This window comes from Salvelinus sp. IW2-2015, linkage group LG4q.1:29 (assembly GCF_002910315.2).
Source record: "Salvelinus sp. IW2-2015 linkage group LG4q.1:29, ASM291031v2, whole genome shotgun sequence".
NCBI lineage: Eukaryota > Metazoa > Chordata > Actinopteri > Salmoniformes > Salmonidae > Salvelinus > Salvelinus sp. IW2-2015.
Window position 1 is genome coordinate 85,603,454 of NC_036842.1, and position 18,277 is coordinate 85,621,730.

Here is an 18,277-nt window from a genome sequence, read left to right on the forward strand (position 1 = left end):
GACGTGTTTGTTAACAATATCACTGAAAATATCAAAAAAGAAGGTCCAATCGTCTTCGATAGAGAGGATCAAGCTGATTCTGTACCAGGACAGGTCATGATGGAAGTTTTTTAGCAAGCGTCTATGACAAATTAGGACAGGTCGTTTCACTGAGCAGTCATTACAAATACAGGCTGTAAAACAGTGACCACTAAGGTCATTACAGAAAACACCATCTTGATACCTATCAAGATTATTTGTGAGGATAACATCAAGGAGAGTAGCCTTTTCTGGGTGTTTGGAGTCATACCTTGTGGGATTAGTAATAAACTGAGAAAGATGTAGGGAGTCCCATTACTTGAGGACTTGGTCAGGTTGTTTAAGCATGTCCCAGTTTAGGTCACCTAGCAGGACAAATGCAGACTTAGTGTAAGGGGCCAGGAGAGAGCTTAGGCCAGGTAGGGTACAGGCCGGTGCTGATGATTGTTGATAACACCAAGCAACAGTTAACGAAGAGCTATTTGAACGTTTTTGCCCTATCAACCCCTACAAAAAATGTCCATTAATTATGATCCACATAATAATTCAAATTTCCTGTCGCTGCAGGAAGCAAACTGGCTCAAATTAAGACCCTACATCTGTACACAACCAGTATGCTACTCTACCCATGTGAATAGGTAATAAAAATAGTCCAACTCTAATAAGCACACTGAAAAGCAAGGAGACTTTCCTAGCCACTTGACTCCAAATAAGGTTATTATCATTTATATACAAACTCCTAAAAACTCTGTTTATTCCAACATCGCAGTTCATTTCCTCCTAAGATAATATTCAGTCTCTTTAATTTGTAATCATTTCCTTCCTCTCATCTATCAAACGAGTGAAACAGAAGTGAGTCGCTCTTTTGGTATCATCTTTACCAGGCAGCGCAAGAGCAGCATTGTGTTCTGTATGGTGAAATTTGTCCCGACCAACATTTACGCCCCCTATGGGTGAGCTGGCCCCATGCCCCATTGGTCCAGAGAGGTAAGGCCCACCTCCGACTGAGATATCATTGGTCCTCATGGCCAAGTTCTTGGAGAAGGAGTCTGTACAGTGGTTCCAGATAAAAAAGGAGTCTCCATTGCTGGACCTAATGTCTGGCCTCTGGGGAGGCTCTGGTAGCTTCACAGGATGAGTTCCCATAAACGTCAATGGTCCGTCCACAGACAGTCTGCGTCCTCGCCTGGTGGGGGTGCTACACCACATGTGAGTTCCCATATGGACCTACATGGGGAAGAGAGCAATGGTGAGTCACACTCCTTTTATGAAGACAAATGGTTCGATATACTACATTTCTCGTGGACAGAGTACGTAACATAAATGGTATCGTAACATCTGTCAGAAGACTAACAAGCAACAGTTGTTCCGGTGAACTTTCTTTTCGCCACTGATTAGTTGGAAGATTAAGATTAAGATTTAGCAGGTGTGAGCATCTTTTGAAATTTGGAACGGGAGGGGACATTTGGCCCATAGACTTGAATCGAGTAACTGGCGCAAGATTTCCGTTCTGGGTTTTCTAAATTATATATACCGAATTAATGAAGAAAAAAAAAGCTGAACTTTGCATGATTTTATATCAAGTGTCCATCTCTTTCACAGTTTTCACATTTTGTTTCTTGACAATCTCTCTAAACCCTATTTCATAAGTGTAAAAGTGGAATGTACCTTCAGATTCCCTTTGGTGGTGAATGCCCGACCACAGACAGTGCAGGCAAATGGCTTCTCCCCAGTGTGAGTCCTCTCGTGGATTTGCAGGGCACTAGAAGAAGAGAAGGTTTTCCCACAAGTGTGGCAGTAATGCTGCTTGGGAGTCCGTCGAGGTGGCGGGGTGGCAAGCGCTGGGGAGGAAGAGGCAGAGGACGTCCTCAAACTCAAACTGCCTAGAAGATCCCTTGGTACCCCATAGCGGGCACTACCCAGGAAACTGTTCACTTCTGTCTTGATCATTTGGGAGCTCAGAGGATGTACAGAGTTGTTGGGGCTGGAGGCAAGGCTGGGAGTGGTGGGCTCAAACAACTGGGATGGCAGGTCCCTCATCTGATGTGTTAGCATGTGCTGCTTGAGGTTCCCCTTGGTGGAAAACCTTCTGTTGCACACTGTACAAATAAATGGTCTCTCCCTGGTATGGCTTCGATAATGGATGTCCAAGGCACTTTGGCAGGCAAAGGTCTTACCACAAATATCACATTCAGTGTTCTTGAATATGCCTAGTTGTTCACGGAAAGTGTAGACCATGTTAGTAGGATCCTTCAGTGGGTTTAAAGATTTTAGGTGGTCAAGGGACACCAGTGGACCAGTGCCAGTGATATGTGCCTGGGATAAAGCTTTCTGGTACATTTCCTCAAAGCTTGTGTGGCTAGAACATACTGGAACACTCTTGCTTTGGGAAAGAGACTGCTTGTCAACGGTATTCTCAGAAACAGCAAGGCTCCTACCACTTCGGTCACCTCCAAGAGATGACGAGTCATAGACCTTCTGATCCTCTTTAGCCATTCCCTTTGACTTAAGCCAGTTGACCTGCTTCTCCTCCACTGGCCTATGATAGTTAGTTGTCCTTTCGGCATCAGAGGAGCCTGCTTCTGTACTATCAGATGGAGAGGAAGATATGCTGCCGGACGAGGAGTTATTAAACCTAGACATGRCTGCGATCCCACTGTCATTGAAGTCTATATCATCAGAAGGGTTCTCCAACTCTTCTAATTTCCTCTCATCTATTGAACCTCCATCAGACTCCATTGACATTGGGTAGTTCTGTTCAGAGAGAGGGGTGTTGGGAATCTGGCAACCCATATGCATGCGGATGTGCTGCTGAAGGACAACAGCGTTAGTGAACTTCCTATGGCAGATAGGGCAGGAGTGGTGGACCCTCAGTGGCGGTGTGGTGCGATGAACCGCATGGTGCGTCTTCAGGTTCCCTTTGGTGGAGAACGCCCGTCCGCACACTTTACATCTGAAGGGCCGCTCTCCTGTGTGGGTGATGTAGTGCATCTTGAGGGCGCTCTGACAACTGAGTATGCGGTTGCAAATGACGCACTCATTGGGGTCTGTCACCTTCTTGTCAATGTTCTCAACCAGCTGCTGGAGTTTCAAGGTCTCTGATGTCTGCATGGGATCAAGGACTCCTCCTCTGAAGGGATGTTTGGTCTTGAACTGCTCCAACTTGATGGGATTTGTGCTGATGGAAGTGACATTGGCAGATACATAGTCAGCTGATCTTTCTGTTGTGGAGCTCATCTTCGAGCTAAAGGTCAAGGGAGGTATAACGTTGTCTGTTTTCAGATTCATGGTGGGGAACGTTGGGACTTTTCCAGCCTCTATCAAGTCTACGCTCTTGGTAGACTTTACTGCACTAGATGAATCACGTACAACTGGACTGGAATATGCAGTTATTGAAACAGGCTGCTCCTCTTTCTTGATGAGAAAGGGTAAGTTGGGTGATCCAGTTTGGAGCAACAGGCCTACAGAAGTAGTCAAGGTGGCTAGGGATGGTTTACTATCTTGCCAGCATGTAACTGTTTTTTCTGGTGGCATAGACATGCCATAAGGGATTCCTGTGCTGGTTGGGATGTTGTCCAGGTGTTCTGGAACAGGGTAAGGGTTCATTTGGATATGGGGGAACCTCTCTTTGTGCCGCTGGAAGTGTACCTTCAAGTTCCCACGGGTGGAGAAACGATTCCCGCAGATGTTGCACTTGTATGGCCTCTCCCCAGTGTGGGATCGCAAATGGATCTGTAAGGCACTGTCACTCCCAAAAACCTTAGAGCAAAACCTGCATTTATGTTTAAAGAAAGCCTCTTTGGAAGAGCTTTTGGGTTCGAAAGAAGTCACATTGGGTGGTTTTCCTTTCCTTTGTTCGGCTAGCGCCTTTAAGGCATTCAGGTCCTGCACAATTGTGCCAATGCTTGGTCCAGCGCTAGAGAGTGTTTGATTGCTGGGTGGTGGCTGAGGTAGACGTGGTGTATTTGATCGGTTAAGCGAGATACCTGTGCCAAGTGCCGGTGAGTTCCTTATGGTTTGGGCTGAAAAATGTAGTTGAGGGTACAGACCGCTAGCAGGAGTGTACTTCTTTCTAGAGTGGGGCTTGCTAACTGCTGAAGCTATGTGTTTACATATACTTTGTAAGGGTTCAGTGCTAGAGTGCACAATACTCCTTCCAAAGGGGCTCTGTGGTAATTGTACATTTGCTGTTAATCGTTTAAAGTGTCCGATGCTGGRAGACTGGCTGGCGAGACTCTGGGCTAACCCAGCAGCTGCAGCTAGCTGCTGGGAGAGTTGGGAACTGAGGGTTGTCAACTGACTGGCCTGCGTTGATGCTAGACTAACCTGAGGGCAGCTGATGCGTGTTTGTGTCAGTGTCTCTGATACCTCAGACCTCTGGGAAGCAAATAGTAAGACCTGGTGACGAATCTGATCAATCAGCTGCAGCTGTTGGATCTGATGCAGCTGCAAGGCCAGGAGTTGTTCCATCAGAGATGAGACAGCCATCTTACTGCTGCCACTGCTGCCGGTGTCCGATCGGCTCTGCTGGGGAAACTGGGCCACTGCCACTTTAGTGCTCTCTAGGTTTTCAAAGATGACATTGCTGTTGAACCAGGAGAATGTCCCCTGATGTTCCAACAGATCGCTGCCAGGTTGAGGTAGTGAAATTGGGAGAACTGAGGTACATGAAACAATGTCAGTCATGCTGTCAGTACTGCTTTTCCGGCTGCTACTGATGCTACTGGGGCTATCTAGCCGGCAATGGCTATTCTTAGTTCTGGAAACATTCATGGATTCTTCCTTCACTTCTGACTTCTCCTCCGACAGATCACCGCACTCTTCCATTTCAGAGTTGTTGACTGTTTCGCCTGGTTCCACTGCTTTACGAGGCGACAAGGCTAGATGGAACATTTCAGCAGACGACACTGGATCTTCATTACCATTGACGATCAGGACTAACTGATTGGGAGAGCAATCCCTGACATGTAGTTCCAGATCTGATAGTTCAACAAACTCAGCACAGCATCTGCTGCAGACATGAGTACAAGAGACCAAAATGGGGGGAGTCGCTAAACTGTCGTGTGTATCCCCTGAAACAGACAAAAAGGAGGCAAAGGTTATTTATTTATTTATACAGTACCAGTAAAACATTTGGACACACCTACTCATTCAAGGGTTTTTCTTTATTTTTACTATTTTCTACATTGTAGAATAATAGTGAAGACATCAAAACTATGAAATAACACATACGGAGTCATGCAGTAACCTAAAAGTGTTAAACACATGTTTTAAAGTTGCCACCCTTTGCCTTGATGACAGCTTCACACACTTTTGGCATTCTTCATGAGGAATGCTTTTCCAACAGTCTTGAAGGAGTTCCCACATATGCTGTTCACTTGTTGGCTGCTTTTCCTTCACTCTGTGGTCCAACTCATCCCAAACCATCTCAATTGGGTTGAGGTCGGGTGATTGTGGAGGCCAGGTCATCTGATGCAGCACTCCATCACTCTCCTTCTTGGTCAAATAGCCCTTACACAGCCTGGAGGTGTGTTGGGTCATTGTCCTGTTGAAAATCAAATGATAGTCCCACTAAGCACAAACCAGATGGGATGGTGTATCGCTGCAGAATGCTGTGGTAGCCATGCTGGTTAAGTGTGCCTTGAATTCTAAATAAATCCCAGACAGTGTCACCAGCAAAGCACCTCCACACCATCACTCCTCCTCCATGCTTCATGGTGGGAACCACACATTCAGAGATCATCCGTTCACCTACTCTGCGTCTCACAAAGACACGGTGGTTGGAACCAAAAATCTCAAATTTGGACTCATCCGACCAAAGGACGGATTTCCGCCGGTCTAATGTCCATTGCTCGTGTTTCTTGGCCCAAGCAAGTCTCTTCTTATTATTGGTGTCCTTTAGTAGTGGTTTCTTTGCATCAATTTGACCATGAAGGCCTGATTCACGCAGTCTCCTTTGAACAGTTGATGTTGAGATGTGTCTGTTACTTGAACTCTGTGAAGCATTTATTTGGGCTGGTAACTCAAATTAACTTATCCTCTGCAGCAGAGGTAACTCTGGGTCTTCCTTTCCTTTGGCGGTCCTCATGAGAACCAGTTTCATCATAGACCTTGACGGTTTTGCGACTGCACTTGAAGAAGCGTTCAAAGTTCTTGAAATTTTCCGCATTGACTGACCTTCATATCTTAAAGTAATGATGGACTGTCGTTTCTCTTCGATTATTTGAGCTGTTCTTGCCAAATAGGACTATCTTCTGTATACCACCCCGACCTTGTCACAACACAACTGATTGGCTCAAACGCATTAAGAAGGAAAGAAATTCCACAAATTAACTTTTAACAAGACACACCTGTTAATTGAAATGCATTCCAGGTGACTACCTCATGAAGCTGGTTGAGAGAATGCCAAGAAGTGTGCAAAGCTGTCATCAAGGCAAATGGTGGCTACTTTAAAGAATCTCAAATATAAAATATATTTTGATTTGTTCAACACTTTTTTGCTTACTACATGATTCCATATGTGTTATTTCATAGTTTTGATGTCTTCACTATTATTCTACATTGTAAAAAATAAAGAAAAACCCTGGAATGAGTAGGTGTGTCCAAACTTTTGACTGGTACTGTATATTTGACAAATTACATTTACTTTTGATACTTAAGTATATTTAAACCAAATACTTTTAGACTCAAGTAGGATTTTACTGGGTGACTTTCACTTTTACTTGAGTCATTTTCTATTAAGGTATCTTTACTTTTACTCAAGTATGACAATTGGGTACTTTTTCCACCAATGAATAGTATTGCAGTTAAGAGTATCACAAAGACAGTGATCAAAAATAATTTGTTGGTCCTGTAGTTTAGCAGCCACATTACCCACCCTTTTTAGCAGCAGGTAGTGGGGCAGCAGGTAGCCTAGTGGATAGAACGTCGAAACCCCGAGCTCACAAGGTAAAAATCTGTTGTTTTTCCCCTGAACTTGCCTGGTTAAGTAAAGAATTAATAAATTCATCAATTTCCAAATAAACTAATACGTTAAATGAAATGAATTATTGACTATAAAAAATATGTATTACTTATTTAGCCAGGAATAGTAGAAAATGTTAACTCATAATTTATGACTACATAATTTCTGTTCAATTGAAAGGGGCAGACACACAGATTTCATGTCTGACATGAAAATTGAATTGTGATGACTGTTTTTGAGACACTATTTGTAACAAAATGTAGGCTATGGACAATTAGCCTAACAATAATATTTGACATTATAAAAAAATGAAGCCTCCATTGTCAATCATCACACAATGAAAAAAGTTATCATTTTCAACTTCTGTAAGCCTAAAATTGCCCTAAACCTATTACAGAATTGCACACAACTATTAAATGATCTTCATATCATTTTCAATTGCATCATATGTCCCCTATTAATCATTTAGCCTACAGTTTCGTCCAAAACTTACCAATGCGTTCCGATAAAGCCAAATTATGATCCGACTGTACATGTTGAGGCTTTGCTTGTTTCCTGCGCGACATGATGATGTCCCAGTTCCACACATCAATTCAGACAGAAGAGAACATGTCAAAAGAAATATGCTTCGGAAGTTCAGAGTTATGGAAGCTGAATGCATTCATACAGTTTGTTGTGTTCAATGAACTCTGTAGTAGTTATTGCCAGCTGACAGAGCGCGCACCACTGTTTTCTCTTTCGTGGAGGAGACGGCACTTGACAGCGCGCGCAGAGTTGACGACGCGCGCACATTTACAGTTTATGTCAAGGCAATCCGCTGTGGGTAGTGTCCATATTCCAACTGTCCAATCCTTGGAAAAAGTTAATAAACTAATTTTGAAATGTAACAAACGTCACCGTTTTATTGAAATGCTGTTGATAATACTGAAATGTATATCTTACATTCTATTAAATCACTGAAAACGCGAAGTGCTCATAAGAAGTACTTTAAAATAAGTTATTGTGTTCACTGTTAAGTGTTTGATATTGTAGTCTGTTTCTAGTATCCAGCATGATTTGAAGTCATCAATGCTGGCCAGCAATGCTATTGGTTACCAAGCTATTGTATCAAAACTGAAAGGGTGGAGGAAGAGAGTGAGTATGAGTGTTTGTACCGATCAGTGTGGGATTGTGTGTAGGCTATCTGCTGGTGCAATGTCACACATCTAAGTCTGTGAGTGTGTGCAATCAATTGGCTGAAACAGTTTCAATGATTATCACACTCATTGGTAACTCATTCATGTTAAAATTATAAGTCTGTTTCCATTTTTTTTGTGTAGCCTACTATTCCCATACAGTATCATTAACTGGCACCTTTTTTCAGTGTTCTCATGAACAAAAACATGGATGACCTGAGGCAGTCAACCAACTACCCTAGAGGTTTGGAATTCACCTCCCCCTTTGAAGCTCTATGAACATGACAATTACTGTCCACTGGATCCTTTGAGTCATGGCTGATTCATTTCACAGCTCAAATACACAAATACATATCTGTCTGGTCTGCCTTTTTCACAGGTAGGGGCTGACAGGGAGCGTGCCAGGTGCTCCTTGCCTCATCCTATGACTCACCCACCTGCCGTCATTAGGTATGAAGGGGCCTGATAGCACACAAACATCCCAGGCCCCAGGGCCTTAGCAACAGACTCAGGGGCCAAACGGTTACAGCACAGTGAGTTGTGTAAACAAACAAAAAAACATTTTCTTGCCCACCTTAGCTACCTTCCTGTGACCAACACTGTGCAGGCTACCTTTGTATGTCCCAGGTACAACTTTGAGCCAGTGTATGAATCAACATTAGAAACATCAGACAACAATGTCTTGAGTCATTATGCTTTTATGTAAGGATGCATTTCTGGCCTAAGTGCTGAATACTGAGGTAAAAGTTTTAAGTGGAATTCCTTGGTGGTGGTCAACACTGTTCCCTATAGACATCCCTAGAACACCATTACAATTCCCCTTGAAATCTGCTTCTATAGACATTTAAACTTATAGGGACAATCATTCATTTTGAAGACTGGATGACTGAAATATTCTATTATTTTTGTAAATTTCCCCCATATTTCCCCTGCCTCAACTATGACAGGCAGAATCCTTTAGGTTCCATTGCTTTTCAAAAGTTAAGGTTTCTAGTTTCTAGTTCTTTCTAGTTCTGTCCCCCTTTTTTTTCTGAAAGGTGCAGCCGTCAAACCCTAGTCTCTTATTGTCTCACAAAGTTGTCAGAAGGAAAGTGTCTGAGTTCTTCTTAAGTGGAGTAAAATAACACACACATATATATATATATTCAATAATTTGTTCCTTCTCTCCAGCAAACTAAAATCAAATTTTCCTCTGAAAAAAATTATTGTAAAGCTGAGAGAAAAACAAATGTTTCAAAACATCGATGTCAGATTAGTGATACAAGGTATATGCTCGACAGAAAGATGTATTAAACCCAGCTTGTTGATTTCATCCTCAGTCATTGCTTCATGTTCCTATGCTTCTTGTGCAACAATGCAAGGGATTGTTACAACGTTTCCTGCTCTCTGCTGATTACAATTTTAGTTATTTAACCTAATCTGGCCTTGAGGTATAGAAAGGGAGTTAAATGTGGTTGTGACAGGCTTTTCTTTGGAATATCACTGCATCTGAATGGACAAGAAGCACAAAAGAGATCTGTGAAGTTCTATTTAAACAAAATTGAAAAGACTAAGATGGCAGTCAGAAGGGTCAAAGAGTTAGAAAAAAGTGAGAAAAGATCGTCAAAATATGATCACATAATCCCTCTGAAAAATATTCCATAGGAGCTCTGTTTCCATAGCGATGATGTCATTTGACAGCTGGAGATTGATGCTGACAACACAACAACCTTGGTCAAGTTGGTCTTCCTGTTTATAAAAATACCAAATTGAACCATCTCCCCAACCTAAACACCCAGGGTATTTTGTAGCTCCTCCTAGCATAATGCTCACCAAATTTACAGTTTTGTTTTAAAGGTAAACATGGAGTTTGTGACATAGTAAACCATGCCATTAAAATAAAGGAAGGAAGATAAACAAGACCAAATGCTTCCTTTAAATGACCGGTGGAGTTTATACTATCCTGTCAATCTCTGACAGTCAAGTCTTAAAACCCACCATGTTTACAACACTAAGCCCCAGATACGTGCACTCCACAGATATGTGCTCTACCAGAGTAAATTGTCGCCCTGCCAGGGAAAAGTATGTCTTTACACAATTTATGAGTGACACGCCATTCACATTGCCATGCAGAGATAGAGCCATATCAAACCATACACGTTTTAAGACACATGACAAACACTAACCCAATTCCCCTATGATAAAAAATGGTCTCTATACATTGATAAACTCCTCATCCAGCTGTGCTACTAGTCAGAAATTTTACTAGCCAAGAAAGCCTTAGATTCGCTCAGCTTGCCGCATATAACTCATCATACACCACAGGCCTAAGAGACAAGATGGCTTCCCATTGACTGCACTATTTACTTTGACATTTCTCTTAACAGTTGACCATGACATTTTTCATACAGCCCACACTAGAAATTGTTGATAGATTTTTGTTTTGGATTAACATACAAGACTCCCATGAATACAGATGGCAAGCACCAACGTGCACATTTATTCTGGTGAAGGCCCCCTTATCCATTAGCAATTTGCCTATAGTGTTCATAAACATAAAATGTATTCAATTTAACACCAATCATTTTCAAAATGGGTCTGACATTTCTGGTTAATAATAAAGGGAATGTTTTAGCACCCAGAGAGACTGGCCAGAGATCAGATTTGATTGATTTCACAGGTTTAACCCCATCAGTTGGCAGAAGCTGATATCTGTCATGTAAAATCATCCCACTCTGACATAACTAATAGTTTATTATCATTTTATTATCTCTCAACAGACAGCTAACTCGAGATGAGATGAAGATCTATGTCAGATCTGACAGGTTACATGGGACAAATATAGTTGAAAAAGCTGTTATTTATTATAACTGTTTACATTTGAGTATTGCGCACTGCTCACAACTTATACCCTATTAGTAATAGCCCATTACTGATAGCTGATTTCAAATGGCAGCTTGCATTAGTAGCTCAGCTGGCAGGCTAACAATCACAATGAGAGACTCATCTCTCGCAGCTGTCTTTATTGCACACTGTACACACTGGCCTCAGAACAAACAGTGAATTATACTGTCACTGGTACAAACAGAYAGAAATGTATCATCAAATCGAATAATTAAATCCAAAGCATCCCCGGGCTGCTTGGTGAAACAATAGACCCTCATGAAATGCCATTGTTTTCCTTACAAGCATTGATTTATGTGCTTATGGCTGTATTAGACAGACAGACAGACACTGCATCGTTTCATAAAGGGATGCTGGTTGGTGTCAGTCTCACAGTTTATACACTGACTGGAACTGGGGCTCATATCTGAGCTGGAGATGGATCTGATGTTACAACCTGGCCCATACGAAAAATAATATATTTCAATACAATATGAATATATTTAAATATATTGGGGAAATATATTTAGCAAATATATAAATAAAATATATGTACATACAGTACCAGTCAAAGGTTTGGACACCTACTCATTCAAGGATTTTTCTTATTTTTACTATTTTCAAATCAAATCAAATCCAATTTTAACAATAGCGAGGCTATATACAGGGGGTACCGGTACAGAGTCAATGTGCGGGGGCACTGGTTAGTCAAGGTAATTGAGGTAATTATGTACAGGTAGGTAGAGTTATTAAAGTGGCTATGCATAGATAATAACAGGGAGTAGCAGCAGCGTTAAAAAGGGGGGTGGGGGGGTGGCAATGCAAATCGTCTGGGTAGCCACACCTACTCATTCCAGAGGTTTTCTTTATTTTTACTCTTTTCTACATTGTAGAATAACAGTAAAGACATCAAAACTATGAAATAACACATATGGAATCATGTTATAAAACCCTCTTAGGCTTCACTCCCCCCTATCTGAAATATCTACTGCAGCCCTCATCCTCCACATACAACACCCGTTCTGCCAGTCACATTCTGTTAAAGGTCCCCAAAGCACACACATCCTGGGTCGCTCTTCTTTTCAGTTCGCTGCATCTAGCGACTGGAACGAGCTGCAACAAACACTCAAACTGGACAGTTTTATCTCAAAGACTCAATCATGGACCCTCTTACTGACAGTTGTGGCTGCTTTGTGTGATGTATTGTTGTCTCTAACTTCTTGCCCTTTGTGCTGTTGTCTGTGCCCAACAATGTTTGTACCCTATTTTGTGCTGCTACCATGTTGTGCTGCTGGCATGTTGTGTTGCTACCATGTTGTTGTCATGTTGTGTTGCTACCATGCTGTGTTGTCATGTGTTGCTGCCATGCTATGTTGTCATCTTAGGTCTCTCTTTATGTAGTGTTGTGTTGTCTCTCTTGTCGTGATGTGTGTTTTGTCCTATATTTTTATTGAATTTATTTTTATTTGTAATCCCAGCCCCCATCCCCGCAGGAGACCTTTTGCCTTTTGGTAGGCCATCATTGTAAAGAAGAATCCGCCGAGTGCTGAAAATCGTCTGTCCTCGGTTGCAACACTCACTACCGAGTTCCAAACTGCCTCTGGAAGCAACGTCAGCACAAGAACTGTTCGTGGAGAGCTTCGTGAAATGGGTTTCCATGGCCGAGCAGCCTAAGATCACCATGCGCAATGCCAAGCATCGGCTGGAGTGGTGCAAAGCTCACCGCCATTGGACTCTAGAGCAGTGGAAATGCTTTCTCTAGAGTGATGAATCATGCTTCACCATCTGGCAGTCCGATGGACGAATCTGGGTTTGGCAGATGCCAGGAGAACGCTACCTGCCCCATGCATAGTGACAGCTGTAAAGCTTGATGGAGGAGTGCTCAGTACACACATGCATATGGCATGTCCATATCTGTCTTTGTATTCTCTATATAGAATAGATATGCACTTTTCTTTGTATGATGTAATTCAAAAAATGCACTATGCAAGTGAAGGGTAGAGTGAATGGCATTGTCTACAAAACAATGAAATGGTCCAGACACCCCTGTGCATGTATTCTCTTTTGCAAACAGAACAAATGTGCTGTCCATGTATAAGGTCATGTATAGGGATGTATGTATATATAGCTGTGCTCGTTGTTTAATATTCACTCTGCTTTAGCGTATTGAGGTCCTGAAACAAACCTGAAGAAAACAATTTTAACAATACAAGTAGGCTACCTATGGTACTGACTGATTGCTGTCTACAAAATACCCAGGCAAACCTATACTGCAATCCTTTGAATAAGTCTCCACCCAGAGGACATAACTGGTACTATCGGAGCTGATACAAAACCTAACCCGTTGGGTACCAACCTTTTCTGGTTCAAGATCACTTTCTGAGTCAAAATGCAAGCCGAGATCTACTGCTCTGATTTTTTTGGAACATGACTTAAAAAACTTAAGCCTATGCAACCTTAACCTATTAAAAACACTACTGTAGCAATGAGGTTTGTGCAGTAGGCTAAAGGCCCAATACATTATCACTGCGTATTGGCTTTGCTTGAATAGCCTTGTCAATGCATTGTTGTTCAGACCATTTAAAAAAAAATACATTTCAGAAGTTGAGGTAGGCTATATGATCACACTGGTAATAGATCAGTTGTTGTATTACTTGTGAGGCATAAATTTAAATAATGTGTTTTTTATTTTACTGGGCTGATGGTGCCTGCATCTGATGATCAGTCTCAGCTGAGGGAGAGAGCAGCAGACTGAGGGTCCGACTCTCAACGTCCCTCCACTCTCCCTTTCTTCCACTGACACTGACCAAAAAGAGACAAGTCTTCCAGCTAATGGCGAAACTCCAGTCGCACCACATTATTTCTGCCTCAAGCACAAATTCATGTTGTTACTCTTACGAACAGTGAAATGTTCCTCAATATTAAAAAAAGACCCAAGCCTCCTGATACCCTTTTCTACTCATTCATTACAGTTGCAGTGTTGGTAGATGCGTGAGTGGAAGTAGGTAGAACGCACATTTTCTGACTTATATAGTGTTGAAGTGTTGAATAAAAAGTGTTGACAGTGCTGAGTAAGAACTTAAACATGAACTCACTCATAAAAACAGCATCTCTTTGCTGTATTCCTTGACAGTCTCTCTCTGGTCATGGTTTTAAAAGTTTTGAAATCTCAGTATCAACTTTTTTTTACGCCTGCTACACTACTGCAGACAAATCTGAGCAATCCAATTGGCCAGCGGTAGGCCTATAGTGCAGCTGATTTGGTGTCAGTGCTGCAGGGAAGGCGGATTTGTACCTTCAGACACATTAAATGGCTCTAAATCGGAACACTACGACTCCCCGGCGCTTAGGGCAGCTGAATCCGGTGCAGCTGCTTTAACAAAAAAAAGTATWAAAATGTGTGTACTCACTAAAGGGAAAGGGAAAGTGCACTCACTAAAAGGACACTCTGGATTTTTATTTTTTGACCTTTGTTTAACTAGGCAAGTCAGTTAAACTTCATTAGCATACTGTTTTTGTCCGGAATTTCGGATTGACTGACGTGCCCAAAGTAAACTGCCTGTTACTCAGGCCCAGAAGCTAGGATATGCATTGGATAGAAAGCACTCTGAAGTTTCTAAAACTGTTCGAATAATGTCTGTGAGTAAAACAGAACTGATATGGCAGGCGAAAACCCGAGGGAAATCCATCCGGTAAATTGTTTTGATTGCGGTCACAGGCCACTTTAATGCTTGCCTATGGGATATACAAATAGATAGGACCCAGATTGCAGTTCCTATGGCTTCCACTAGATGTCAACAGTCTTTAGAAAGGGTTTCAGGCTTGTTTTTGAAAAATGAGCAAATAGTTGGAAAAACTACAAGGTGTCTCTCATTAGAAATGTAGTCTTGTTGGCGCATGAATGAGGTGCGTGCTCTTCGTTATTTATCTTCCCTGTTGAACATACTATTCTCCATCTTAAATATTATTGTTTATTTAGATATTAGAATACCTGAGGATGAATTAGAAACTTCGTCTGACTTGTTTAGACAAACTTTACTGGTAACTTTTTCGATTCGTTTGTATGCATGTTGAACGAGTGGATTACTGAATCAAGCGCGCCAACTAAACTGAAATTTTTGGGGTATAAAGAAGGACTTTATCAAACAAAACAACCATTCATTGTGTAGCTGGGACCCTTGGAATTGCAAAACATAGGAAGATCTTCAAAGGTAAGTGATTTATTTAATCGCTATTTGTGATTTTATGACGCCTGTGCTGGTTGAAAAGGTATTTTGGTTTGGGGCGCTGTCCTCAGATAATCGCATGGTATGCTTTCTCCGTAAAGCCTTTTTGAAATCAGACAACGTGGTTGGATAAACAATAAGTTAAGCTTTTAAATGATGTATGACACTTGTATTGTCATGAATGTTTAAAATTTCGATTTTTGTATTTTGAACTTCACACTCTGCAATTTCATTGGATGTTGTCGTAGGTGTCCCACTAGCGGTTCATGCCCCCAAACTGGTTAATCCCATTGAGAATTTATGGTCAATCCTCAAGAGGCYGGTGGACAAACAAAAACCCACAAATTCTGACAAACTCCAAGCATTGATTATGCAAGAATGGACTGCCATCAGTCAGGATGTGGCCCAGAAGTTAATTGACAGCATGCTAGGGCGGATTGCAGAGGTCTTGAAAAAAGAAGGGTCAACAGTGCAAGATTGACTCTATGCATCAACTTCATGTAATTGTCAATAAAAGCCTTTGACACTTATAAAATGCTTGTAATTATATGTCAGTATTCCATAGTAACATCTGACAAAAATATCTAAAGACACTGAAGCAACAAACTTTGTGGAAATTAATATTTGTGTCATTCTCAAAACTTTTGGCCACGACTGTACTGCACTGTTGGAGCTAGGAACACAAGCATTTCGCTACACCCGCAATATCATCTGCTAATATGTGTATGTGACCATACAGCTTGTCCGGAAGCAAAACATTGGTGTCCGCGACGTGGCTGGTTTTCCCTTTGTAGTCCGTGATTGTCTGTAGACCCGTGGAATTGCATCCTTACGGAGGGAATAAATACATTGTTTGAATTTGGCCATATTTCCAGTCACCTTGTCAGGGTTAAATGCGGTGGTTCGCGCTTTCGGTTTTGCGAGAATGCTGCCATCTATCCACGGTTTCTGGTTTGGGTAGGTTTTAATAGTCATTGTGGATACAACATCTCCTATACACTTCCTGATGAACTCAGTCACTGTATCTGTGTATTCGTCAATGTTATTCTCAGAGGCTACCCAGAACATATCCCAGGCCGCGTGATCAAAACAATCTTGAAGCATGGATTCCAATTGGTCAGACCAGCGTTAAATAGACATTAATCGTGTACTTCCTGTTTGAGTTTCTGCCTATAGGAAGGGAAGAGTAAAATGGAGTCGTGATTAGATTTTCCGAAGGGAGGGCAGTTGATTAGCAACTGTTGGGTAGCAGTTGTCCAATGTTTTACCAGCACGAGTACTACAGTCAATGGGTTGGTAGAACTTTCGTAGCATTTTCATCAAATTTGCTTTGTTAAAATTCCGAGCGACAGTAAATGCGGTCTCAAGATATGTGGTTTCCAGTTTGCATAAAGTCCAGTGTAGTTCTTTCTGGGCCGTTGTGGTATCGGCTTGAAGGGGAATACATACGGCTGTGACTACAACCGAAGAGAATTATCTTGGGAGGTAATACGGTCAGCATTTGATTGTGAGGTATTCTAGGTTGGGTGAACAAAAGGACTCTGTATGTTATCACAATCACACCATGAGTGGTTAATAATGAAACATACACCCCCGCCTTTCTTCTTCCCTGAGAGTTCTTTATTCCTGTCTGCGCGATGTACTGAGAACCCAGATGGCATAATGAACGGGGACAGTATTTCCAGAGAGAGCCATGTTTCCGTGAAACAGAGTATGGTACAAAAAATATACAGTGGGGAGAACAAGTATTTGAAACACTGCCGATTTTGCAGGTTTTCCTACTTACAAAGCATGTAGAGGTCTGTAATTTTTATCATAGGTACACTTCAACTGTGAGAGACGGAATCTAAAACAAAAATCCAGAAAATCACATTGRATGATTTTTAAGTAATTCATTTGCATTTTATTGCATGACATAAGTATTTGATCACCTACCAACCAGTAAGAATTCCGGCTCTCACAGACCTGTTAGTTTTTCTTTAAGAAGCCCTCCTGTTCTCCACTCATTACCTGTATTAACTGCACCTGTTTAAACTCGTTACCTGTATAAAAGACACCTGTCCACACACTCAATCAAACAGACTCCAACCTCTCCACAATGGCTAAGACCAAAGAGCTGCGTAAGGACATCAGGGATAAAATTGTAGACCTGCACAAGGCTGGGATGGGCTACAGGACAATAGCAAGCAGCTTGGTGAGAAGGCAACAACTGTTGGCGCAATTATTAGAAAATGGAAGAAGTTCAAGATGACGGTCAATCACCCTCGGTCTGGGGCTCCATGCAATATCTCACCTCATGGGGCATCAATGATCATGAGGAAGGTGTGGGATCAGCCCCGAACTACATGGCAGGACCTGGCCAATGACCTGAAGAGAGCTGGGACCACAGTCTCAAAGAAAACCATTAGTAACACACTACGCCGTCATGGATTAAAATCCTGCAGCGCACGCAAGGTCCCCTGCTCAAGCGAGCGCATGTTCAGGCCCGTCTGAGGTTTGCCAATGACCATCTGGATGATCCAGAGGAGGAATGGGAGAGGTCATGTGGTCTGATGAGACAAAAATATAGCTTTTTGGTCTAAACTCCACTCGCCGTGTTTGGGGAAGAAGAAGGATGAGTACAACCCCAAGAACACCATCCCAACCGTGAAGCATGGAGATGGAAACATTATTCTTTGGGGATGCTTTTCTGCAAAGGGACAGGACGACTGCACCGTATTGAGGGGAGGATGGATGGGGCCATGTATCGCGAGATCTTGGCCAACAACCTTCTTCCATCAGTAAGAGCATTGAAGAGTGGTCGTGGCTGGTCTTCCAGCATGACAACGACCCGAAACACACAGCCAGGGCAACTAAGGAGCGGCTCTGTAAGAAGCATCTTAAGGTCCTGGAGTGGCCTAGCCAGTCTCCAACCTGAACCCAATAGAAAATCTTTGGAGGGAGCTGAAAGTCCGTATTGCCCAGCGACAGCCCCGAAACCTGAAGGATCTGGAGAAGGTCTGTATGGAGGAGTGGGCCAAAATCCCTGCTGC

The 18,277-nt window shown here is 42.2% G+C and overlaps 1 protein-coding gene across 1 annotated transcript; it reads right to left on the bottom strand.

The window, feature by feature from the left end:
- Nucleotides 1-354: 354 nt before the first annotated feature.
- sall1b (spalt-like transcription factor 1b) lies at nt 355-7,569 on the bottom strand. Its single transcript, XM_023983174.2, has 3 exons — nt 7,476-7,569; nt 1,687-5,090; nt 355-1,245 (listed from the first exon to the last, which is right to left on the bottom strand). The coding sequence occupies exons 1-3, from the start codon at nt 7,546-7,548 to the stop codon at nt 820-822; spliced, it is 3,903 nt and encodes a 1,300-aa protein (XP_023838942.1). The 5' UTR covers nt 7,549-7,569; the 3' UTR covers nt 355-819.
- Nucleotides 7,570-18,277: the final 10,708 nt, after the last annotated feature.